This window comes from Mustelus asterias, chromosome 1 (genome assembly GCF_964213995.1).
Source record: "Mustelus asterias chromosome 1, sMusAst1.hap1.1, whole genome shotgun sequence".
NCBI lineage: Eukaryota > Metazoa > Chordata > Chondrichthyes > Carcharhiniformes > Triakidae > Mustelus > Mustelus asterias.
The window spans coordinates 2,870,680-2,896,058 of record NC_135801.1 but is presented as its reverse complement, the minus strand read 5'-3'; the positions used below and the strand labels follow the sequence as shown (position 1 = coordinate 2,896,058).

The 25,379-nt window shown below is 45.6% G+C and overlaps 1 protein-coding gene across 1 annotated transcript; it reads left to right on the top strand.

Annotated features, from left to right (window-relative positions):
• The first annotated feature begins 79 nt into the window (after positions 1 to 79).
• On the top strand, positions 80 to 21,806 carry LOC144494256 (uncharacterized). Its single transcript, XM_078213940.1, has 6 exons — positions 80 to 205; positions 9,707 to 9,797; positions 11,621 to 11,659; positions 12,847 to 13,887; positions 19,539 to 19,704; positions 20,834 to 21,806. Exons 2-6 carry the CDS (start codon positions 9,744 to 9,746, stop codon positions 20,860 to 20,862), a joined length of 1,329 nt encoding a protein of 442 aa, XP_078070066.1. The 5' UTR covers positions 80 to 205; positions 9,707 to 9,743; the 3' UTR covers positions 20,863 to 21,806.
• Positions 21,807 to 25,379: the final 3,573 nt, after the last annotated feature.

Below are 25,379 nucleotides of genomic sequence, written 5' to 3'. Positions count from 1 at the left end.
ATTTCGTCAGATTCCCAAAGCAGGGATTGGCTGGGATATGGCCACAAGCTGAAGAACAGGGAGATAAGTTTCCAGAGGGAGCTGGGCTGGCACCGAGACTGATCCTCAAACTGCCACTGACTTCACTCCAGTCACAGCTCAGAAAGACTTTCTCTCACTTTTTAACTGGACTCCCGTCATCTCCACATCTTCTGAAAGTGCTGAGGTAATGACAGAGATATTTCAATCACTTTCAATGTTCTGTTTGTTGGAGAACAAACTCAGAGTCAAATGACTGAAATGTTTATGTAACAGTTTGCAAGATGTACATTGGTGTTCTATCTTTAATAAAACACTGAGAGGATCACTAATCTTTTCTAACAGGTGAACAGAATTGATTTTAAATGGGGCGCCTGTATTGGAGCTGATCTGAAGTAATTTTTTTAAGTGTTTGCATTGGGAAGTGGCTGCCTGTGTCTAAGAGATTGCCTCAGGAAAGGGATTTCGCTGATTGTAATGGAATCTTTTTCATGTTCAAACTCTCACATTCAATATATTCCAATTGATTTGATGCCATTCAGCAGAGTAACTGATTTCTCAACCTTTAGGGTTTGTTTAATTTGTGCATCTTTTCATTGGCTTTCAGAGCCTGAGAGGAAGTGTTGGGAAGTTTGAAATCAGCCTGGGAAGTTGGTGGAAAACATAGGCAGTAATTGTCAGTGAGCTGCCTCACGGGTTTCTGAACGGATTGCTTGCCTGTCTCAGTGCTGACAGGTGACAGCTCTCTACACCCCTCACCCACCCCATTAGAGACTCCTTTCACCATCTCATCTCCGCAGTGGCTGTGCTTCACCAGTCCCCTGGTTTACCTGTTGGGTTCTGAACAATGAAATCAGATTGTTAACTAATTCTCAGAAAGGCTGGGATCGCTCAAATCTCAATCCTGGTTGTCGCTGTGAGCTGGGTGTGAAAGCAGAACCCCTTTCTGTAGCAGTAAGAATCAAACGGGAGTTCTTACTTTGAATTAATTTGATGCAAAATGTTGAAATCTTTTTAAAGATGCTGCTTCATGAATTTTGGATATAAAGGAAGCTGCATTAACCATTTAGAAATATCCCTGACTGGGACCAGTCTCATACAAATGTTTACAGTTGTCATTTTAAAAGTGAGTTTTCCTATCAATGCAGGATAACATCCTGATATATTTCATAGAACAGATATAGTCAGACATTTCCTTCCATGTGTAGTTCCTCTCATTTTGCTCTTTTTTGTACTCAGATTCCAAGCTGTATCTTGTGGGATCTGATAGCCACCCTAAGGCATCACTTTCCCAGATAAGGGATAGTTGCAGATAGATAGTCCCGGGGCATGCATCATTTGAAACTACATCCCTCGTTCAGTTGAGAGCCTTTTATGATATGTTGCTTCTTCCTTCATTTTATATCTCGACCGAGTTAGTTTCTTGTCGATTAACCCAATCTCCCTTTACTTGTCTCAATGCATTCACTTCCAGCAGTGACTGTACGAAATGAGAATCCATCTGACATTCGGAACTGGGATATCACATAACTGAGAGAGAAACCTCAGTTCTAAACTCTGGGGTTAAGTTTCTGCTGTGGATGTAATTGGGGGCAAAATGTTCTCAAGATTGGATTGGTTAGGTAATGGTTCATCAAAAATTAATTTGCAGAATCCAAAATGTAGTCTTCAATAAACCGGTGAGGGCAGTGGAATAAAACTTTTTTTATGAGCGGCACAATGGTTGGCACTGCTGCCTCACAGCGCCAAAGGGACCCAGGTTCCATTCCCAGCTTGGGTCACTGTCTGTGTGGAGTCTGCACGTTCTCCCCGTGTCTGCATGGGTTTCCTCCGGGCGCTCCGATTTCCTCCCACAGTCTGAAAGACGTGCTGGTTAGGGTGCATTGACCGTGCTAAATTCTCCCTCAGTGTACCCAAACAAGCGGCGGAGTGTGGCAACTAGGGGATTTTCACAGTAACTTCATTGCTGTGTTAATGTAAGCCTACTTGTGCCTAATAAATAAACTTTATTTTTCATCTGTATTCATGCGTGTTTCTGAGTGTGTTTCGAACCTGGTGCAGATTTATTTCTCGAGCTGAAAATGGGGTTAACACAGAAATAAACCTTTGACTAAGAATTGTCAAAGTCCTCCTGAAACCTGAGTGCAAATCACTGGAAATATCTTTCTGAAAACTGCGCTGAGTTATTTAAGTTTCATTGATGTACAACCGGTCATTTTATTATAACATAAAATAGTTTTTAACAAGGAGGTCTTTACAACGTTGTGACTAGTGCCTGTGCTAAAGGAAAAATGAGCAGAATTGAAACTAAATCATCACACTGAGTGGTCATGCAAGGTTTGAAACTGAGGCTGGTTCAGTGGGAGCAAGGCAGTGGTGAATCTGTCAGATTACACTGATATTCCAGGTGTAACCCATTGACGGGCAACACGGTGGCACAGTGGGTTAGCACTGCTGCCTCACAGCGCGTTCTCCCCGTGTCTGTGTGGGTTTCCTCCAGGTGCTCTGGTTTCCTCCCACAGTCTAAAAGACGTGCTGGTTAGGTGCATTGACCCGAACAGGTGCTGGAGTGGGGCGACTAGGGGATTTTCACAGTAACATAATTGCAGTGTTAATGTAAGCCTACTTGTGACATTAATAAATAAACTTTAATCCACTCTGTACCTAGTCTGTCTGAGAGATGGGTTTGTAAATTAATTTCATAGAATCCCTACAGTCCAGAAGGAGGCCATTCAGCCCATCGTATCTGCACTAACTCTCCAATAGAACATCTTACCCAGATTCTATCCCTGTGACCCCATGTATTAACCCTGCTAATCTCTCTAACCTACACATCTTGGGACTAAGGGGGCAATTTAACATGGCCAATCCACCTAACCTGCACATTTATGGACTGTGGGAGGAAACCGGAGCACCCGGAGGAAACTCACGCAGACACAGGGAGAACGTGCAGACTCCGCACAGACAGTCAGCTGAGGCCGGAATTGAACCCGGGTCCCTGGCGCGGTGAGGCAGCAATGCTAACCACTGTGCCACCGTGCCGCCCAACTCTCATATACTTAAATCCACGGTTCTCTGTTATTCAAGAACCTGATGTGGAGATGCCGGCGTTGGACTGGGGTAAACACAGTAAGAAGTTTAACAACACCAGGTTAAAGTCCAACAGGTTTATTTGGTAGCAAAAGCCACACAAGCTTTCGAGGCTCTGAGCCCCTTCTTCAGGTGAGTGGACCACTCACCTGAAAAAGGGGCTCAGAGCCTCGAAAGCTTGTGTGGCTTTTGCTACCAAATAAACCTGTTGGACTTTAACCTGGTGTTGTTAAACTTCTTACTGTATTCAAGAACCTACCCGACAAGAGGTCTCGATATTAGGTTCTATCAAGTGATGTCATGCACAGAATTTTAATAACCCGGGAAATTATAGGCCGGTGAGCTTGACGTCCGTGGTAGGGAAGTTGTTGGAGAGGATTCTTAGAGATAGGATGTATGCGCATTTAGAAAGGAATAAACTCATTAACGATAGTCAGCATGGTTTAGTGAGAGGGAGGTCATGCCTCACTAACCTGGTGGAGTTTTTTGAAGAAGTGACTAGAATGGTTGACGAGGGAAGGGCTGTGGATGTCGTCTATATGGACTTTAGTAAAGCGTTTGACAAAGTCCCTCATGGTAGGCTGGTGAAAAAGGTTGGATCTCATGGGATAAAGGAGGAGGTGGCTAGATGGGTGGAGAACTGGCTTGGTCACAGAAGACAGAGGGTGGTAGTGGAAGGGTCTTTTTCCGGCTGGATGCCTGTGACTAGTGGTGTCCTGCAGAGCTCTGTATTGGGACCTCTGCTGTTTGTGATTTATATAAACGAAGAAGGTGTAACTGGGGTGATCAGTAAGTTTGCTGACGACACAAAAATGGCTGGACTTGCAGATAGTGAGGAGCATTGTCAGAAGCTACAGAAGGATATAGATAGGCTGGAAATTTGGGCAAAGAAATGGCAGATGGAGTTCAATCCAGATAAATGCAAAGTGATGCATTTTGGTACAACTAACATAGGGGGGAGCTATACGATAAATGGCAGAACCATAAAGGGTGTAGATACGCAGAGGGACCTGGGTGTGCAAGTCCACAGATCCTTGAAGGTGACGTCACAGGTGGAGAAGGTAGTGAATAAGGCACATGGCATGCTTGCCTTGATAGGACGGGGCATAGAGTATAAAAGTTGGGGTCTGATGCTACAGTTGTATAGAACGTTGGTTCGGCCGCATTTGGAATACTGCACTCAGTTCTGGTCGCCACACTACCAGAGGACGTGGAGGCTTTGGAGAGAGTGCAGAGGAGGTTTACCAGGATGTTGCCTGGTATGGAGGGGCTTAGTTATGATGAGAGATTGGGTAAACTGGGGTTGGTCACTGGAAAGACAGAGGATGAGGGGTGACCTAATAGAGGTGTATAAAATTATGAAAGGCATAGATAGGGTGAACGGTGGGAAGCTTTTTCCCAGGTCGGTGGTGACGTTCACGAGGGGTCATAGGTTCAAGGTGAGGGGGGGAGGTTTAACACGGATATCAGAAGGACATATTTTACACAGAGGGTGGTGGGGGCCTGGAATGCGCTGCCGGGCAAGGTGGTGTAGGCGGACACACTGGGAACATTTAAGACTTATCTAGATAGCCATATGAACAGAGTGGGAATGGAGGGATACAAAAGAATGGTCTAGTTTGGACCAGGGAGCGGCACGGGCTTGGAGGGCCGAAGGGCCTGTTCCTGTGCTGTACTGTTCTTTGTTGTTCACAGATCTCGGGATTGGTATTTTAACCTACAATTCATCAGTAACCCAACATTCTGAAGCCAGGTTTAATTGGTTTAGAATTCCTCACCTCAATTATCTCAGTTATTGCACTCAATGCTTTGCTGTGATTGGTTGATTGAAATGGGTAATTGGTGACAAGTTGTTTGTCTCAATGTTTTTAAACAAGAGGAAATATTTGAAAGTTTCGTTAAGTACTGAATATCCAGTGTCACACTGGAATTAACTTCCACTGTCACATTATTAACTTTCTTTGTTACACATTTATTGCATTATGTTCTTTTACAGCATTAAATAGTTAAAAGTATAATGTGATTTATATAAACTTCATCATCGATTTCACAGCACAGATGGGAGGCCATTCAACTCATCACCACTAATGATGCTAGCTCTTCCAATATCCTTTTAATATTCTTCCTTTATCCATATTTATCAGATTTTCACCCCATGTCAGTCGCCACTCCTGCTAAAGTTTTACATTCCAATAACCAACAGAATCTCAGTGAAACAAGACGGACGTGTGTTACTGTGTCAGCAACATTGACCTACCCAGCATCCACCTGTGGCCATTGACCTACCCAGCATCCACCTGTGGCCATTGACCTACCCAGCACCCACCTGTGGCCATTGACCTACCCAGCACCCACCTGTGGCCATTGACCTACCCAGCATCCACCTGTGGCCATTGACCTACCCAGCATCCACCTGTGGCCATTGACCTACCCAGCACCCACCTGTGGCCATTGACCTACCCAGCACCCACCTGTGGCCATTGACCTACCCAGCACCCACCTGTGACCATTGACCTACCCAGCACCCTGTGACCATTGACCTACCCAGCACCCACCTGTGACTATTGACCTACCCAGCACCCACCTGTGACCATTGACCTACCCAGCACCCACCTGTGACCATTGACCTACCCAGCACCCACCTGTGACCATTGACCTACCCAGCACCCACCTGTGACCATTGACCTACCCAGCACCCACCTGTGACCATTGACCTACCCAGCACCCACCTGTGACCATTGACCTACCCAGCACCCACCTGTGACCATTGATCTACCAATACCAACCAGTGACCATTGACCAACCAACACCCAGCTGTGACCATTGACCAATCAGCACCCACCTGTGACCATTGACCAATCAGCACCCACCTGTGACCATTGACCTACCCACCAGCTACGTGTGACCATTCACCTATCTCTCATTTTACAGGGGTTGGGGAGGGGTCCGACAGCTTGCACATCTTTGGTCTATTGAGGCCTTTAAGTGGTCAATTAATAATAGACTTGTGGACAAAGTCACAGTTCACAAAATAAAAGGACAGTTTGTGGAAGCATGGATACATGATTAGCTGAGTAACAGGAATCAGAGAGTAGTGGCTAATGGCAGATTGGCAGATAGTTTGTGCTGGAGTTCCCCAGGGGTTATTACTGGGGCACCTGCTCTTTCTGATATATATGAATCATCCAAACCTCGGTGAAGAGAGCGCAATTTACTCTGCAGATGATACAAAACTCAAACATTCTGAACTGTGAGGATGAGAGCACAGAAAATCCAAATCACAAGCTGGCTGAATGGGCAGACGGGTGTGCAGAGAAACGTGAAGTGATTCATTTTGGGAAGAACAATAAAACATAAAGGATGCGATTCTAAAGGGGGCGCAGGAGCAGAGGGAGCTGGGTTTATCTGTGCAAAAATCATTGAAGGTGGCAGGACAGGAGGAGAGAGCAGTTAATAAAGCAGATAGTATTCTGGGCTTTATTAATAGGGGCATAAAGTACAAGAGCAAGGAGTTAATGCTGAACTTTTTAAAAAAGTTTATTTATTAGTCACAAGTACGCTTACATTAACACTGCAATGAAGTTACTGTGAAAATCCCCCAGTCGCCACACTCCGGCACCTGTTCGGGTACACTGAGGGAGAATTTATACTCAGCTGGAGTATTGTGTACAGTTCTGGGTGCCATAGGGAGGGTGTGAGGGCTGGACTGGGTTTGGTGGGGGGAGGAGATTCTGTTCCTCACAAATCCATAGGCTACATGAGTGGAGTCTTGATGTGAGCAGAAGCCAATGAACTTTGAGGATATTGGGCCACAGGCTTTGTTGTCTCTCATCAATAGTGGCTCACACACGGGTTCTACCACAGGGCAGTGGGGTTAGCCTGGAGAATATCAGAGTAAGCTTGTTGTCAGGGCCACGGGAACAAGGTTTACCCTGTTACTCCAGACCGTAACTCACTGCAGTCTGCACCTGCTATCTTTATCCATGGTGTTGTTGACCTGTGCTTCCCCAGTCAGAGGTTACAATCTGTGATAAAGAGAAGGATTTTGGTACGTGCAGTTGTATCTGGGCTGCGGTGCACACAGGTTGACGCAGGATGTGCAGAGCTCCAGAGTGTGGGAAGGACACATTGAGTTATGGTGTATAGATGTTGCAATCTCCAAGAACCTGCCCATAATTAACCCAAAAGTGTAAAGTGTTTCTCTAACTGAGGCAAACCACAAAATAACTTGGCATGCCTCAATTTGGTTTGGAAAGAGAAAGATATAAGGGAATAATTTCTCTCTTATGTAAGGTTGTTTGTAATTGGTTAAAAAGTGCTTTCAATTTTTGTTTTGCTGTTATTGAATTGTTTATCTCGATCACATGAACAAGATATAAACTTCGATTCGGAACCAAAATGTGGCTTTCCTAAACCCATTGGCTACTCGAGATACAGCAGCTGAATTGGGAAAGCTCACAGTATGTGTCTTGGCCGCTTTATCCAAGATTTTGTTTGGTTTGTCAGCTTCCTGAGCTGGGTCTTTCAATGAGTTACCAGTCAATCTGAAACAAGATTCTGAGTTGGAGTTTTAGTCATTCCTGCAGTGTGACAGTGGGCTTTCACAGCTGTGTCAACCAATCCCATGAAGGAAATTTCTATTGACATAGCAAATAGAAAAGCAAAGAAGCTTTTTAAAAAGTGTCTACACGTTAAACAAACAGAACCAACTCGTGTGGAGGCAGGCCGAACACATCCGTTCCCCCTCGCCCCCCTTTCCTTCCTCCTTTGCATCCCCCAACCCCTCATTATCCTCCCACTCATTACCTCCAGCCGCCCTAATTGCCCCCTACCCTCGTTCCACTGATTCTCCCTTGAGCCCCATTCTTCCATATTACCCACACCATCCCTGTCCCTCATCCTACTCCCAATTCCTCTCCCATTTCCCCCTTTCTCCTTGTCCTTTCCCCCCATTCCCACCACTTGGTTCTATGTGACTGTGGGATGAGTTTTTGGAAGATGTTCCGATTTCCCACAAAGCATCACATTTAAAATCCCTGAGTTTAAATTCTTTCAGAACCTCCCCCTCCCCCATCCAATCCTCTGACTCCAATTACCTCCTGTAACCCGCCAGCTTCTCCGTCTTTTACCCTCTTTGACCAATATTTTGGTCATTACTCTTTCCATTGCCCCCTCCTTATTTGTTCCATCTCTCCACTCACTCCTTTTCCCCATTCCCAGTTCTCTCCGTTACACCGTCTTCTCATTCACCCCTTCCCCATTCGCCCCTCTTTCTATTTGCCAGCCCCTTGTTCTTATTTGTGCTCCACTCAAGCCAGAGGGTGGTTGTAGAGGGTTGTTTTTCAAACTGGAGGCCTGTGATCAGTGGTGTGCCTCAGGGATCAGTGCTGGGCCCACTGTTATTTATCATTTATATAAATGATTTGGATGAGAATATAGGAGGCATGGTTAGCAAGTTTGCAGATGACACCAAGATTGGTGGCATAGTGGACAGTAAAGAAAGTTATCTCCAATTGCAACGGGATCTTGATCAATTGGGCCAGTGGGCTGACGAACGGCAGATGGAGTTTAATTTAGACAAATGCGAGGTGATGCATTTTGGTAGATTGAACCAAGGCAGGACTTACCCAGTTAATGGTAGGGCGTTGGGGAGAGTTACAGAACAAAGAGATCGAGGGGTACATGTTCATAGCTCCTTGAAAGTGGAGTCACAGGTGGACAGAGTGGTGAAAAAGGCATTCGGCATGCTTGGTGTCATTGGTCAGAACATTGAATACGGGAGTTGGGACGTCTTGTTAAATTTGTACAAGACATTAGTAAGGCCACACTTGGAATCTGTGTGCAGTTCTGGTCACCCTATTATAGAAAGGATATTATTAAACTAGAAAGAGTGCAGAAAAGATTTCCTAGGATGCTACCGGGACTTGATGGTTTGGGTTATAAGGATAGGCTGGATAGACTGGGACTTTTTTCTTTGGAGCGTAGGAGGCTGAGGGGTGACCTTATAGAGGTCTATAAAATAATGAGGGGCATAGATCAGCTAGATAGTCAATATCTTTTCCCAAAGGTAGGGGAGTCTAAAACTAGAGGGCATAGGTTTAAGGTGAGAGGGGAGAGATACAAAAGTGCCGGAGGGGCAATTTTTTCACACAGAGGGTGGTGAGTGTCTGGAACAAGCTGCCAGAGGTAGTAGTAGAGGCGGGTACAATTTTGTATTTTAAAAAGCATTTAGACAGTTACATGGTTAAATGGGTATAAAGGGATATGGGCCAAATGCGGGCAACTGGGATTAGTTTAGGGGTTTAAAAGGGCAGCATGGACAAGTTGGGCCAAAGGGCCAGTTTCCATGCTGTAAACCTCTATGACTCTATGACTCTATGATCCCCACTCCCCCAACGTTAACTCCTTCTTCAGATCATTTCTTCTTGTGATGATGCTTCCGTTGGATGCCTTGCGACAATTTCCCCCTCATCAAAGATGAACAGAATGAGTAACAGTTGAGCAAGGTGTGTACAAACACGCTGAGATGCTGACAAGAGGGAAGGTGACTATTTGAAGCTTTTGGCCGGGTGATTTCACACTCTGCTCTCTAATGAAGGAAGTCTTGTATTGCAGATCAGAAACCCCGCATAAAGATGAAAACTGTCATTGTCATCACGTGTCTGGTGGCCGTAGTGTTTACCAGCCCGGTAAGTAGGACCTTTTCCAAATAGGAAGCTACTTGCTAATTAAACGAAACCAGAAATAATTTGTTAACTTCTTTGAATGTCTAATTGTCCCAATTAATCAGAGTCCAGCTATTACCCTTAAAGGAGAATGTATGAAGCTGGTAGCTATGATGTGGAGATGCCGGTGTTGGACTGGGGTGGGCACATTAAGAAGTCTCACAACACCAGGTTAAAGTCCAACAGGTTTATTTGGAATCACGAGCTTTCGGAGTGTTGCCCCTCCATCAGGTGAGTGAGCAGCACTCCGAAAACTTGTGATTCCAAATAAACCTGTTGGACTTTAACCTGGTGTTGTGAGACTTCTTACTGTGAAGCTGATGACATTGTCTGACTAGACTCACTGCACATGAGGATGAAGAATGTGTTGAATTGTGAGGTTTATCGCTTTAAGCACAGACCTGTACATTCCAGCACAGTGCCTGGGAACACGGGGGGATTGACAGACCCGTGTACAGGGAAGAGTGGTCACTGACACAGACTCAGGGTTATAGCCGATAGAAAGTAGAGCGGGGAGAGGCTGTAGGGACTCGTGGATGAAGATATGAAGAGAAAGGTGAGCGAAGATCAGCAAACCTTGATCACACTCACCCAACCCCAATTCTCAGAGAATATTTTCAGCCAATAACAGGAAGAGTTCTGGGTGATTTTCCCCAAAACATCGGGAAATTAACCCCAAAAACATTCGTCATTTCTCTCCCTCATCCCTGAGATTCTCCTCGAGACACTAAAGACAACAGTGACTGGAAACTGAAAATGAGAGTAAGTTACTCTGTCCCAGTGACCATCCGGAAAATTCCTTTGTATCATTCACAAGGGAATACACAATGAACAGTAAGGCGTTAGGAAGCACAGAGGACCAGAGCGACCTTGGCGTGCATGTCCATAGATCCCTGAAGGCAATAGGATAGGTAGATAAGGTGTCTAAGAAGGCATTTGGGATACTTGTCTTTATTATCTGAGGCACAGAATATAAGAACAGGAAGGTTATGATGGAGCTGTATAAAATGCTGTTTTGGCCACAGCTTGGGTACTGTGTGCAGTTCTGGTCACCACACTATAGGAAGGATGTGTTTGCACTGGAGACGGTGCAGAGAAGATTCATCGGGATGTTGCCTGGGCTGGAGTGTTTCAGCTATGTAGAGGCTGGTTAGACTGGGGTTGTTTTCCTTGGAGCAGAGAAGGCTGAGCGTGGACTTGAGATTTACAAAATAATGAGGGACACAGATAGGGCAGATAGGAAGAAACTTTTCCCCTTGGTAGATGGATCAATAACTAGGGGACATAGATTTAAGGTCAGGAGATTTAGCAGCAATATGAGGAAACTCCTTTTCACCCAGAGGGTGTTCGGAATCTGGAACTCGCTGCCTGAAAGGGTGGTGGAGGCAGGAACCCTCACAACATTTAAGAAGCATTTAGCTGAGCACTCGAAACATCATAGCGTACAAAGCTACAGGCCAAGTGCTGGAAAATGGGATTAGAATGGATAGGTACTGAATGATCGGTGCAGACACAATGATGGGCTGAATGGCCCCATTCTGTAAAACACAGGATTTTCTGTGCAACTCGCTGCGTGTTTCACCACGATGGGAGGAAGCCTACCATTGGCCGATAGCGGGATGTTCTGGTCCTACTTTTGTCAATGGGATTTCCCATTGGATGCTCCCCTCGCCCCTGTGTAACCCAGTGTGGGGGGTGCAGCCTCGGTGGGACTGGAAGACCCTGCCAGTGTGAATGGCCAGAAAGCTCCAGTCTATGACTCTAATGTCTTCCATCTAATGTTTCAGATCCGTAAAGTCAGAAATTTGGGCAGCGACAGTTATGAGGTAAGTTGCCTTTTCCAGTACTTCTAAAAAAATGTTTCCTTTAACTTGTTCAATTTTGAATAAAATGCTTTTCAGTGAATGTAGAAAGGAGTATAAACAGGTGCAGGTGTTTCACAGAGATGCTGGGAGGGGGGATGTGGAGAGGGGCTTGGTGCAAGATTAGATATAGGTAGCAGGTTTCTGGATGAACTGAAGGTGACAGAGGAGAATGAGAGATTGCATTGGCAACTCCAGTGGAATAAATGAGTCTACAGGAGGAAGAGGTGTCAGAGATCAGAGCAGGAATATGCGAGATGATTCCGGAATCTGTTCCAGCAATCAGTCAGATCACTGCTGATCATCTACCTTAATTCCAACCCCATATCCCCAATTCCCTTGATTCCAATGGCATGCACAGATGAGGGATCAATAACTGATGAGCTGGGATGGGGATGATTTGATTTATTATTGTCACATGTATTAACATACACAGTGAAAAGTATTGTTTCTTCTGCACTATACAGACAAAGCATACCATTCATAGAGTACATAGGGGAGAAGGAAAGCAGAGGGTGCAGAATGTAGTGTTACAGTCATAGCTCGGGTGTAGAGAAAGATCAACTTAATGCAGGGTAGATCCATTCAAAAGTCTGACGGCAGCAGGGAAGAAACTGTTCTTGGGTCGGTTGGTACGTGACCTCAGACTTTTGTATCTTTTTCCCGACAGAAGAAGGTGGAAGAGAGAATGTCCGGGGTGCGTGGGGCCCTTGATTATGCTGCTTGCTTTTCCAAGGCAACGGGAAGTGTAGACAGAGTCAATGGATGGGAGACTGGTTTGCGTGATGGACTGGGCTTCATTCACGACCCTTTGTAGGATGTAGACTGTGCACTGTGGAGGCTGGAGTTCACATCCATTGTACAGTGGGCACCTCACTTTGTGCCTTCCCAGCTGAGGATAAACCTTGGCCCCTGTCTCCCAGTCCACTTCCTCATGTGGGGGTGGGAGTGGGTGCAGGCCCAAGCTAATGGTATCTTAGTTGGAAAGTCCCAATCCTCTGTGAACCATCTTGGGACCATTTCTAGATTGAAGTCATTATAAATACAGAGGATTTTTTCTGTATAACTGATGTGTCTTTTCAATTCAGTCTAGTTATAGAATAAGCTTTGAGAGCAGTTTATAATGTCATGTTGTTGTTCTGTAATTGCAGAATCATTATCGTTATTATCAACAGTTCTATCCACCTGTATACAACCGCTACTCACCTTATCAACCCGGATTCCCTATGCAACCTTATAGCCCACATTATCCCTACATACCTATGACTCCTAGATTTTCTGGCTACTTCCCTACTTATAACTACCCAAACTTCAGACAGTTTCCTGTATTTAATGGCTTTGCAAGGAATTCTAATTCCCAACTACCAAAGGTAAAGAAAGATAATAATGTGATAGAAGAAAGTCCTCAGGAGTATTCAGTAATCCGCAACACTAGACCTCTCAGTATGAGTTCCGAGGCTTCGTATGAAGATTCGGGCAGTATGGAAAATACTAATTTCAGGATACCCTTCCTGGATGTACCGTATGATGTGCCAGATTATGGTGTGCCAGGAGACACAGATTATGGTGTACCTGGAGACCGAGATTATGGGGTACCCAGAAACCCAGATTATGGGGTACCCAGAAACCCAGATTATGGGGTCCCCAGAAACCCAGATTATGGAGTCTCCGGAAACCCAGATTATGGAGTCTCCGGAAACCCAGATTATGGGGTCCCCAGAAACCCAGATTATGGGGTCCCCAGAAACCCAGATTATGGGGTCCCCAGAAACCCAGATTATGGGGTCCCCAGAAACCCAGATTATGGGGTCCCTGGAAACTCAGATTATGGAGTAGCTGCAGTGCCAGATAATAAGAGACCTTTCACACCAGAGATAGATGCCAATGCAGTGGATGCTGGGTTCAATCAACAAAATACCAAGGAAGTGGCAACGGAAGTACTTGATCCAGAGGAACCTGCTAGCGTGCTCCCATACACTGACTCTGTGCAAGGAATGGATTCATTGGGATTAAACGGTGAAGATTATTCTATGATCAGAGACGTTGATGAGGGTCTTAGCCAACAAGACACAATCTATGAGCCGGTCGGATTGGATGAGAAATATGATCAAACTCTGAATAATGAGGAATTTTCCAATCAGCAAATGCCAACTGAAAACTTGGATGAAGATGATTTAACTCTGGAGGTTGAGGTATTTGTCTCTTTCTTTAATTTATTGCGAGACAGACTCGGTGCTTTATTCATTGATAAAATAGAAGGGGCTGAACATTCTCTGATGTCTCAGCTTTGATAACATGGTATTCTGACCAAGTGAAGATTCATTCCTTTCTCAGCTTGGTGTCTTTAGAAACACTGCTCACAAAGAATGTCTCAGCATCTCTGATATTCATCACATTGAGTCGACGACACAGAAACAGGCCATTCAGCCCAAATGGTCAATGCTGGGGTTTCTATTCCTGACCAGCCTCTTCTCACCCTGTCCCTGTTTCCCTCCATTTGTCTCTCTCTCCCGTTGGCATTGAGCCTCCCCTTAAACACTTCAGATTTCTGGCCTCACTGTTCTGTCAAATCCCAAACTAACATTTCAGAGCTGAAAGGCAGTTACTCCTTGTTGGAGAGTCCAGGATTAGGGGATCGTACATACGAATTAGGATGAGGACTAGACCATTCAGCCCCTCGAGTCTGCTCCGCCATTCAATAAGACCATGGCTGACCTTGTGGAATCTTCATTTAGAGTAAAGGGTCATCCATTTCGGACTGAGGTGAGGCGAAATATTTGTCACTCAGAAGGGTTGTGGATCTTTGGGATTCTCTACTGGAGAGCTGTGGAAACTCAGTCATTGAATAGGTTGAAGACTGAGATTGGTAAGAACTTTTGGACATGAAGGGAATCAAGGAATGTGGGGGAATCCAGTGGAATGAGGAAGAAGATCAGTTGTAATACTGAAAGGTGGAGCATTTTTGAGGGGCTGAATGGCCTCCTCTTGTCCCTATGTTACCATAAAAGGCAGGATTGCTACCGTGCTGATCCCTTCCCCTACCACCCTCAGCCTGATACCCTTCTGTCCAATAAACTATTAGAAATGTTTATGAGAGGTAAAAATTACAATATTGATCAAAGGAAATAATTTACAGTTAAAGAGTCATAGAGGTTTACAGCAGGGAAACAGGCCCTCGGCCCAACTTGTCCATGCCGTCCAGTTTTACCACTAAGCTAGTCCCAATTGCCCGCATTTAAACGCTTTTTAAAAGACAAAATTGTACCCGCCTCTAGTACTGCCTCTGGCAGCTTGTTCCAGACACTCACCACCCTCTGAGGGAAAAAATTGCCCCTCTGGATACTTTTGTATCTCTCCCCTCTCACCTTAAACCTATGCCCTCTAGTTTTAGACTCCCCTACCTTTGGGAAAAGATATTGACTAGCTAGCTGATCTATGCCCCTCATTATTTTATAGACCTTTATAAAAATCACCCCTAAGTCTCTTACGCTCCAGGGAAAAAAGTCCCAGTCTATCCAACCTCTCCTTATAACTCAAACCATCAAGTCCCAGTAACATCCTAGCAAATCTCTTCTGCACTCTTTCTAGTTTAATAATATCCTTTCTATAATAGGGTGACCAGAACTGTACACAGTATTCCAAGTGTGGCCTCACTAATATCTTGTACAACTTCAACAAGACGTCCCAACTCCTGTATTCAATGTTCTGACCGGTGAAACATTAGGGTTAGGGTTAGCATGCTGAATGCCTTCTTCACCATTCTGTCCACCTGTGACTCCACTTTCAAGGAGCTATGAACATGTACCCCTGGGTCTCTTTGTTCTGTAACTCTCCCCAACGCCCTACCATTAACTGAGTAAGTCCTGCCCTGGTACAATCTACCAAAATGCATCACCTCGCATTTATCATAAATTAAACTCCATCTGCCATTCGTCAGCCCACTGGCCCAATTGATCAAGATCCTGTTGCAATCGGAGATAACCTTCTTCATTGTCCACTATGCCACCAATCTTGGTGTCATCTGCAAACTTATTAACCATGCCTCCTATATTCTCATCCAAACCATTAATATAAATAATAAATATAAATAGTGGGCCCAGCACTGATCCCTGAGGCACACCACTGGTCACAGGCCTCCAGCTTGAAAAACAACCCTTTACAACTACCCTCTGGCTTCTGTCATCAAGCCAATTTTGTATCCATTTAGATACCTCACCCTGGATCCCGTGAGATTTAACCTTATGCAACAACGTACCATGCGGTACCTTGTCAAAGGCCTTGCTAAAGTCCATGTGGACAACATCAACTGCGCTGCCCTCGTCTACCTTCTTGGTTATCCCTTCAAAAAACTCAATCAAATTCGTGAGACATGATTTTCCACTCACAAAGCCATGCTGACTGTCCCTAATCAGTCCTTGAATCCCTAAATGCTTGTAGATCTTGTCTCACACAGTATCTTCTAATAACTTTCCCACTACAGATGTTAGGCCTACCGGCCTGTAGTTCCCAGGCTTTTCCTTGCAGCCCTCCTTAAACAAAGGCACAACATTTGCCACCCTCCAATCTTCAGGCACCTCATCTGTGGCTGTCGATTATTCAAATATCTCTGCTAGGGGACCCGCAATTTCCTCCCTAGCCTTCCACAATGTCCTGGGATACACTTTATCAGGTCCCATGTATTTACCTACCTTGATACACTTTAAGACTTCCAGCACCTCCTTCTCTGTAATATGTACACTCCTCAAGACATCACTATTTATTTCCCCAAGTTCCCTAACATCCATGCCTTTCTCAACAGTAAATACTGATGAGAAATATTCATTTAGGATCTCATCCATCTCTTGTGGATCCGCACATAGATGACCTTGTTGATCCTTAAGAGGCCCTATTCTCTCCCTAGTTAGTCTTTTCCCCTTTATGTATTTGTAGAAGCTCTTTGGATTCTCCTCTACCTTACCTGCCAAAGCAATCTCATGTCCCCTTTTTGCCCTCCTGATTTCTCTCTTAACTCTACTACGACACCCTCTATACTCTTCACGGGATCCACTTGATCACAGCTGCGTATCCATGTCATATACCTCCTTCTTCTTCTTGACTAGGGTTTCAATATCCTAAGTCATCCAGGATTCCCTATTTCTACCAGCCGTGCCCTCCACTCTAAAAGGAATGTGTTTACCCTGAACCCTGGTTAACACACTTTGAATGCTTCCCACTTACCAGCCATCCCTTTGCCTGCCAACAGACTCCCCCAATCAACTTTTGAAAGTTCCCGCCTGATACCATCAAAATTGACCTTGCCCCAATTTAGTATTTTAACTTTTGGGCCAGACCTATCATTCTCCACAACTATCTTAAAACTAATGGAATTATGGTCACTGGTCCCAAAGTGATCCCTCACTAACACTTCTGTCACCTGTCCTTCCTTATTTCCCAAGAGGAGGTCACGTTTTGCCCCCTCTCTAGTTGGGCCATCCATATACTGATTGAGAAATTCCTCCCGAATACACTTCTCTTCTGTCTCCCTACTGCTTTGGGTCCCGTCTCCTGCCAAACTAGTTTAAACCCTCCTGAATGGCTCTAGCAAATCTCCCCGCCAGGATGTTAGTCCCCCTCCAGTTCAGATGCTTTCTCCTCTGTCTTCCTTATCTGCCAAAGCAATATCGTATCCCCTCCAGGTGTAACCCATCCCTCTTGAACAGGTCACCCCTTCCCCAGAAGCAATCCCAATGATCCAAAAATCTAAATCCCTGCCCCCTGCACCAGCTCTCAAGCCAGGCATTCACCCGCCTAATCCTCCTATTCATACTCTCACTAGCACGTGGTACCGGTAGTAATCCTGAAATTACTATCTTCGAGGTCCTGCACTTTAGCCTCCTGCCTAACTCTCTATATTCACATTTCAGGACCTCATCCCTTTTCCTACCTATGTTGTTGGTACCAATATGTACAACGACCTCTGGCTGCTCACCTTCCCCCTTAAGAATGTCCTGCAATTGCTCAGAGACGTCCTTGACCCTGGCACCAGGGAGGCAACACACCATCCTGGAGTATCGATCGCGGCCACAGAAACGCCTGTCTGTGCCTCTAACTAGCGAGTCCCCTATTACTACTGCTCGCTTGCTGTTTGCCCGACCCTGTCCCACAGCAGAACCAGCTGTGGTGTCACAGGCCTGGCTGCTGCTGGTATCTCCCCCTGACAGGTTATCCCCCTCAACAGTATCCAAAACGATATACCTGTTTGAAAGGGGAATAGGCACAGGAGACTCCTGCGCTACTTGTCTACCTCTCCTGGCAGCCACCCATCTACCTGTCTGAACCTGTGGTGTGACAACCTCCCTGTAACTAGTGTCTATCACACTCTCTGCCTCCTGTATGCTCCGCAGTGCGTGGAAAACCAAAATGAAATCAGAACCCTGACTACAATGAATTCCTTTATGAAGTAAAAATGCAATGTTTATAAAACAGTGTAACATAGGGGTGGCACGGTAGCACAGTGGTTAGCACTGCTGCCTCACAGCGCCAGGGACCTGGGTTCGATTCCCAGCTTGGGTCACTATCTGTGTGGAGTTTGCACGTTCTCCCCGTTTCTGCGTGGGTTTCCTCCAGGTGCTCCGGTTTCCTCCCACATTGTGAAAGACGTGCTGGTTAGGTACATTGACCCGGACTGTGGCGACTAGGGGAATTTCACAGTAACTTCATTGCAGTGTTAATGTAAGCCTTACTTGTGACTAATAAATAAACTTAACTTAGAAATGATAGAAACATCACTTCTATATAATTCAGGCTGTTAGTTTTATTTAACTCTTTAAGGCAATCAGAGTTTATAAATCAACTATGATTTATTTACTCCTTTTTACTAACTGGTTTCACTAACATTAATATAATCCGAGATACACATCCTTACATCAGTGATATAATTTGAAACTTGAATGACAAATGGTTCTGCTTCAGGAGACTAAGGGGTTAATAATCTATTGATATTTTGTCTGGGATTCTTCTTATTCATCTCAACTGATCTCAGAAACTATTTCTTTACCTTATTCTTGAAATGTAAAAGTCTTAAAACAAATATGAGCCTGCACTATATACAAGCAAAGATTCTTTCATTTTTATGTGAAGAGGATACACCATTTTCGAACCATTGCATGAGGCCCCAGTTCGGCAATTCTTGATGACAATACAACATTTTTTGATACCTTTTCTCTCTCGCTTTTCCACGGTGACCCATTAACAAGGGGGTGAAAGGTTATTGGAGGGTCGGCAGGAATGTGAGGTTGAGTTTACTATCAGATCAGCCATGATCTTATTGAATGGCAGAACTGGCTCGAGGGGCCGAGTGGCCTACTCCAGCTCCTAATTCAGAAACTGCACCTTGCGGATAGACCTGTTTCCACAGTCTCCCCCAGACCACTTTATCCATAGCCTTCCACAGAGTCTGCCCAACACTTTCCAATTTGTGGTCAACTTTCCCCAGCAGATCTCTTGAACAGTCAGGTTAACTATTATTGTCATCAATCTCAGCCCCTTTAATCCAGGGTGATAATCAACTCTTTCTTTTCCTTGAAATTGGCTAGAGGATCACCTATGTTCTTATGCTCCTATTGGTGTTAAGATACTGAAAAACCTACTGTATAAAACAATTTGACGCTACATTGTTGCTGTCACATTGGGCTGGTCACATTTCAAAGTGTAACACTTTAATTACAGATGCAAAACAAAAAATATTTTACAGTTGGATTCTTCCAACCCCAATTCTACAATTTATAAGTAGTTTTCCAATCTATCCAATTGTAATTAATCTTCAGATACTGACGGGATTGTTTCCTCTTGTCTGTTGACCCAGGATATTAGTAAAAACTCAGTGGACGAACACTCAATAGTCCTTTCCAATGATGAAGATACTGGTGAAATTGAATCCAATCTCAGTGAGGAAGATAATGATAAGGAATCAAATGAAGATGAGAATGATGAGATGGATTCTGAGGCTGACAATGTACAAATCGAACTCGGTAAGTATTACCTCATGGCAGATTTGTAGGTAACAACATGAAGAATTTCTTTACTTGGCTCATAAAATTCTAACAGGACTGGACAGGGTAGATGCAAGAAGGATGTTTGGGGGAGTCCGGAACCAAGGGTCACAGCCTGAGGATACACGGTAGACTGTTTAGGACTGAGATGAGGAGAAATTTCTTCACTCAGAGAGTGGTGAGCCTCTGGAATTCGCTACCACAGAAAGTAGTTGAGGCCAAAACATTGTACGTTTTTAAGAAGCAGTTAGATACAGCACTTAGGGCAAAGGGGATCAGTGGATATGGGGGAAGGCGGGATCAGGTTATTGAATTGGATGATCAGCCATGATCAAACAAAGAAACAAAGAAACAAAGAACAGTACAGCACAGGAAACAGGCCCTTCGGCCCTCCAAGCCTGTGCCGCTCCTTGGTCCAACTAGACCAATCGTTTGTATCCCTCCATTCCCAGGCTGCTCATGTGATTATCCAGGTAAGTCTTAAACGATGTCAGCGTGCCTGCCTCCACCACCCTACTTGGCAGCGCATTCCAGGCCCCCACCACCCTCTGTGTAAAAAACGTCCCTCTGATATCTGAGTTATACTTCGCCCCTCTCACCTTGAGCCCGTGACCTCTCGTGATCGTCACCTCCGACCTGGGAAAAAGCTTCCCACCGTTCACCTTATCTATACCCTTCATAATCTTGTACACCTCTATTAGATCTCCCCTCATTCTCCGTCTTTCCAAGGAGAACAACCCCAGTCTACCCAACCTCTCCTCATAGCTAAGACCCTCCATACCAGGCAACATCCTGGTAAACCTTCTCTGCACTCTCTCTAACGCCTCCACGTCCTTCTGGTAGTGCGGCGACCAGAACTGGACGCAGTATTCCAAATAGTGAATGGTGGAGCAGGCTCGAAGGGCCAAATGGTCAATTCCAATGAGAGCAATTGGACATTAATGGAGTGACAAGAGATAATTGTTTTTCTGGAACTTGGGACTTCTTGGCATGTTTGGCCTGGCTTTTCAATCTATAGTTTTTACCCTTTTGGTGATAAAGTAGGAATGGTCCCATCTAGAGATAGCAGCATAATGAAAATTCACTTGTTGCATTCTTTCTGTTGCAGAGGACAATCACCCCTACTTTGTATTCTAAGATGCTGACTAACTGAGATGGAGATGTTGGACTTAAACGTTAATTCTTTTGAGACATTCCAGTCTTTGATCTATCAAGATGTTACAGATGGACAGTTTATGTTACTTTCATCACTGGAGATATTAAACCAGGAAATTTATCTTACAGTTTAAATAAATTTATTTTATTTGGGGCATAAGGTTTTCTGGTGTTAAGTAGGTTACATCTTACAAGATGCTGAACAATTCCTCATGGGTGTTTTCACAATTCCTCCAAGCTGGCTCAGCATCTGGAAGACTTTGAATGACTATTTACTTGTGCACAATTATTTTTGATATTCATTCTTAAGGTGTGGGAGTCGCTTGTGAGACCAGCATTTATTGCCCATTCCTAATTACCCTTGAGGAGGCGGTGGTGAGCTGCCTTCTTAAACCACTGCAGTCCCTGAGGTGTAGGTACACCCACAGTGCTGTTAGGGAGGGAGGAAGTTCCAGGATTTTGACCCAGCGACAGTGAAGGAACGGCCGATATATTTCCAAGATAGGATGGTGAGTGACTTGATGGGGAACTTGCAGGTGGTGGTGTTCCCAAGTATCTGCTGCCCTTCTCCTTCTAGGTGGCGGAGATCACAAGTTGGGGAGGGGGAGGGGGGGGGAGGTCCTGTTAAAGAAGTCTTGGCAAGTTGTTACAGTTAAATTGATTATTAAATGTCAGGGCGCACCTGTTTCATGTAGCATTAATACTGAGTCATCAAAGAAATATAACACAAGGATTTTGGTATCAAAGGTGATGACCCATTGGTTTGTACATGTTTATATTTTATATATGGGTGTTTTTTATGAGATAAAAGGCTTTTAAATTTCTGTAATGAATAGAACCCGATTTGTGTTGGCTTGTATCTGCTGTTGTTAAATCTATTTGATAAACTCTACTCACTTCTTTTAATAAAATGTTTTGGAAATACCACTTTTCCAGCAGTGATTTAATTGTATGAGTATAACCCCACATTCTTGGGAATGTTGTAAAGACAATGTTTTAAAGGCGGCATGGTGGCACAGTGGTTAGCACTGCTGCCTCACAGTGCCAGGGACCCGGGGCAGCACGGTGGCACAGTGGTTAGCACTGCTGCCTCACAGTGCCAGGGACCCGGGGTGGCACAGTGGTTAGCACTGCTGCCTCACAGTGCCAGGGACCCGGGGTGGCACAGTGGTTAGCACTGCTGCCTCACAGTGCCAGGGACCCGGGGTGGCACAGTGGTTAGCACTGCTGCCTCACAGTGCCAGGGACCCGGGCGGCACGGTGGCACAGTGGTTAGCACTGCTGCCTCACAGTGCCAGGGACCCGGGGTGGCACAGTGGTTAGCACTGCTGCCTCACAGTGCCAGGGACCCGGGCATGGTGGCACAGTGGTTAGCACTGCTCCCTCACAGTGCCAGGGACCCGGGGTGGCACAGTGGTTAGCACTGCTGCCTCACAGTGCCAGGGACCCGGGCATGGTGGCACAGTGGTTAGCACTGCTGCCTCACAGTGCCAGGGACCCGGGGTAGCACAGTGGTTAGCACTGCTGCCTCACAGTGCCAGGGACCCGGGGTGGCACAGTGGTTAGCACTGCTGCCTCACAGTGCCAGGGACCCGGGGTAGCACAGTGGTTAGCACTGCTGCCTCACAGTGCCAGGGACCCGGGGTAGCACAGTGGTTAGCACTGCTGCCTCACAGTGCCAGGGACCCGGGGTAGCACAGTGGTTAGCACTGCTGCCTCACAGTGCCAGGGACCCGGGGTAGCACAGTGGTTAGCACTGCTGCCTCACAGTGCCAGGGACCCGGGGTAGCACAGTGGTTAGCACTGCTGCCTCACAGTGCCAGGGACCCGGGGTAGCACAGTGGTTAGCACTGCTGCCTCACAGTGCCAGGGATCCGGGGCAGCACGGTGGCACAGTGGTTAGCACTGCTGCCTCACAGTGCCAGGGACCAGCACGGGTCACTGTCGGTGTGGAGTTTGCAAGTTCTCCCCGTGTCTGCATGAGTTTCCTCCGGGAGTTCCGACTTCCACCCACAGTGTGAGAGACGTGCTGGTTAGGTGCATTGACCATGCTAAATTCTCCCTCAGTGTACCTGAACAGGAGTGTGGTGACTAGGGGATTTTCACAGTAATTTCATTGCAGTGTTAATGTAAACCTACCTTTGACACTAATAAATAAACTTAACTTAAAAGACCCTCTAGTTCAAAGGATATTGAAGGACAGAAATATACATGTTCCTGAGACCAGTGATACAGGATTCCCCCAATCCCCACAGGGTATGTGTTTAAAAATTCCACAATGGCTCTGAGATTACTGAACTCACCTTTCTTGTTTTTTGCGTTCTCTTGCTCCCTGACTTTGCTCTCCTTGCCGTGCACAATTTATTCCATTTATCTTCCTCTTAAGAACAAAGAACATTACAGCATAGGAACAAGCCCTTCGGCCCTCCAAGCCTGCACCAACTATGCTGCCCGGCTGAACTAAAACCTCCTACCCTTCCGGGGACCATATCCCTCTATTCCCATCCTATTCATGTATTTGTCCAGGTGCCCCTTAAAACTCACGATCGCATCCACTTCCACTACCTCCCCCGGCAACGAGTTCCAGGCACCCACCACCCCCTGTGTAAAAAAACTTGCCTCGTACATCTCCTTTAAACCTTGACCCTCGCAGCTTAAACCTATGCCCCCTAGTAATTAATTCTTCCACCCTGGGAAAAAGCTTCTGACTATCCATTCTGTCCATGCCTCTCATAATCTTGTATACTTCTATCAGGTCGCCCCTCAACCTCCGTCGTTCTAGTGAGAACAAACCAAGTTTCTCCAACCTCCCCTCATAGCTAATGCTTACATCCCTTCAACTCCCCAAACCCCAATAATCCCTCTCATTTTCTGGATATTTGACCTTTGCCCCTATCCCTGACCTTTCACTGCTCCATTCTTTCTCAGCTTCACACAACTCTACAAGTCTGATTTCAGTCTAAGGAATGCAGCGTGAAGACCATAGAATCCAACAGCTCAGGGGTTTGGGGAGTTGAAGGGATGTAAACATTAGCTATGAGGAGAGGTTGGAGAAACTTGGTTTGTTCTCACTGGAATGACGGAGGTTGAGGGGAGACCTGATAGAAGTCTACAAGATTATGAGAAGCATGGTCAGAGTGGATAGTCAGAAGCTTTTTCCCAGGGTGGAAGAGTCAATTACTAGGGGGCATAGGTTTAAGGTGCGAGGGGCAAGGTTTAAAGGAGATGTACGAGGCAAGTTTTTTTACACCTTCCCTGGCAGCGCCTTCCAGATCACAACAACTCGCTGTGTAAAAAATATTCTCCTCATCTGTATTTGGTTTTTGTTGATTATCACCAATCAGTATCCTCTGGTTACCAACCCTCCTGCCATTGGAAACAATTTCTCCTTATTTATTCAATCAAAACCCTTCAGAATTTTCAACGCCTCAATTAACCTTAGTTAAAAGCAAATTACTGCAGATGCTGGAATCTGAAACCAAAAGACAAAATGCTGGAAAATCTCAGCAGGTCTGGCAGCATCTGTAAGGAGAGAAAAGAGCTGATGTTTCCGGTAAGCTTCTCTGCTCGACTGAGAACTTCTCAGCTTCTCCAGTCTTTCCATATTAACCAAAGTTACTCACTCCACACCCTGCCCCGCCACCCCCCTGTACACTTGAGTGAATCTCCTCTACACCATTCCTTCACATCCTTCCTAAATCGATTTAACAATGATCTTAATCTAAATGAAGAGTGGCCAATGTGACAGAGGGCAGACTCTATGAAGGGGCGGTGGGAGACAGAAATTGTTTTCTGCTTAATCATTAAACTGAGCAAGATGAAATAAGCCGAGGCCCTGGATTGGTGAACATGTCTGGAAAAGTGCAAGGAGAAAACGTCAACTCTCTCAGTTCATTGGGAGATAATCAGCACCATTACAGCAAGCAGACGACCAATCTTATCTCTGTAATCCCCTGTCGCCTTTGAGATCTCTACAATCCTATAAGGCTAGAATCATAGAATCCTACAGTGCAGATGGAGGCCATTCGGCCCATCGAGTCTGCACCGACCATAATCCCATCCACGTCCTATCTTCATAACCCCATGCATTTACCCTAGCTAGTCCCCCTAACACTAAGGGATAATTTATCATGGCCAATCCACCTAACCCGCACATCTTTGGACTGTGGGAGGAAACGGGAGCACCCGGAGGAAACCCACACAGACATGGGGAGAACGTGCAAACTCCACAGAGACAGTGATCCAAGCCAGTAATCGGACCCGGGTCCCTGGTGCTGTGAGGTGGCAGCACTAACCACTGCGCCGCCCTTAGAATCTTTGCGTACTTCACTCCAGCTCTGACATTCCCTGGCGAGCTCTCTCCACCTCTCCCTGGGAAAACTGCACTGGGAGTGTCAGCGTGGATTTTGTACTCAAGCCGCTGGAGCGAGACTTGAACCCACACCTTCTGACTCATAGGCGAGAGTGCTAACCACTGAGCCACAATCGAGTACAATCAC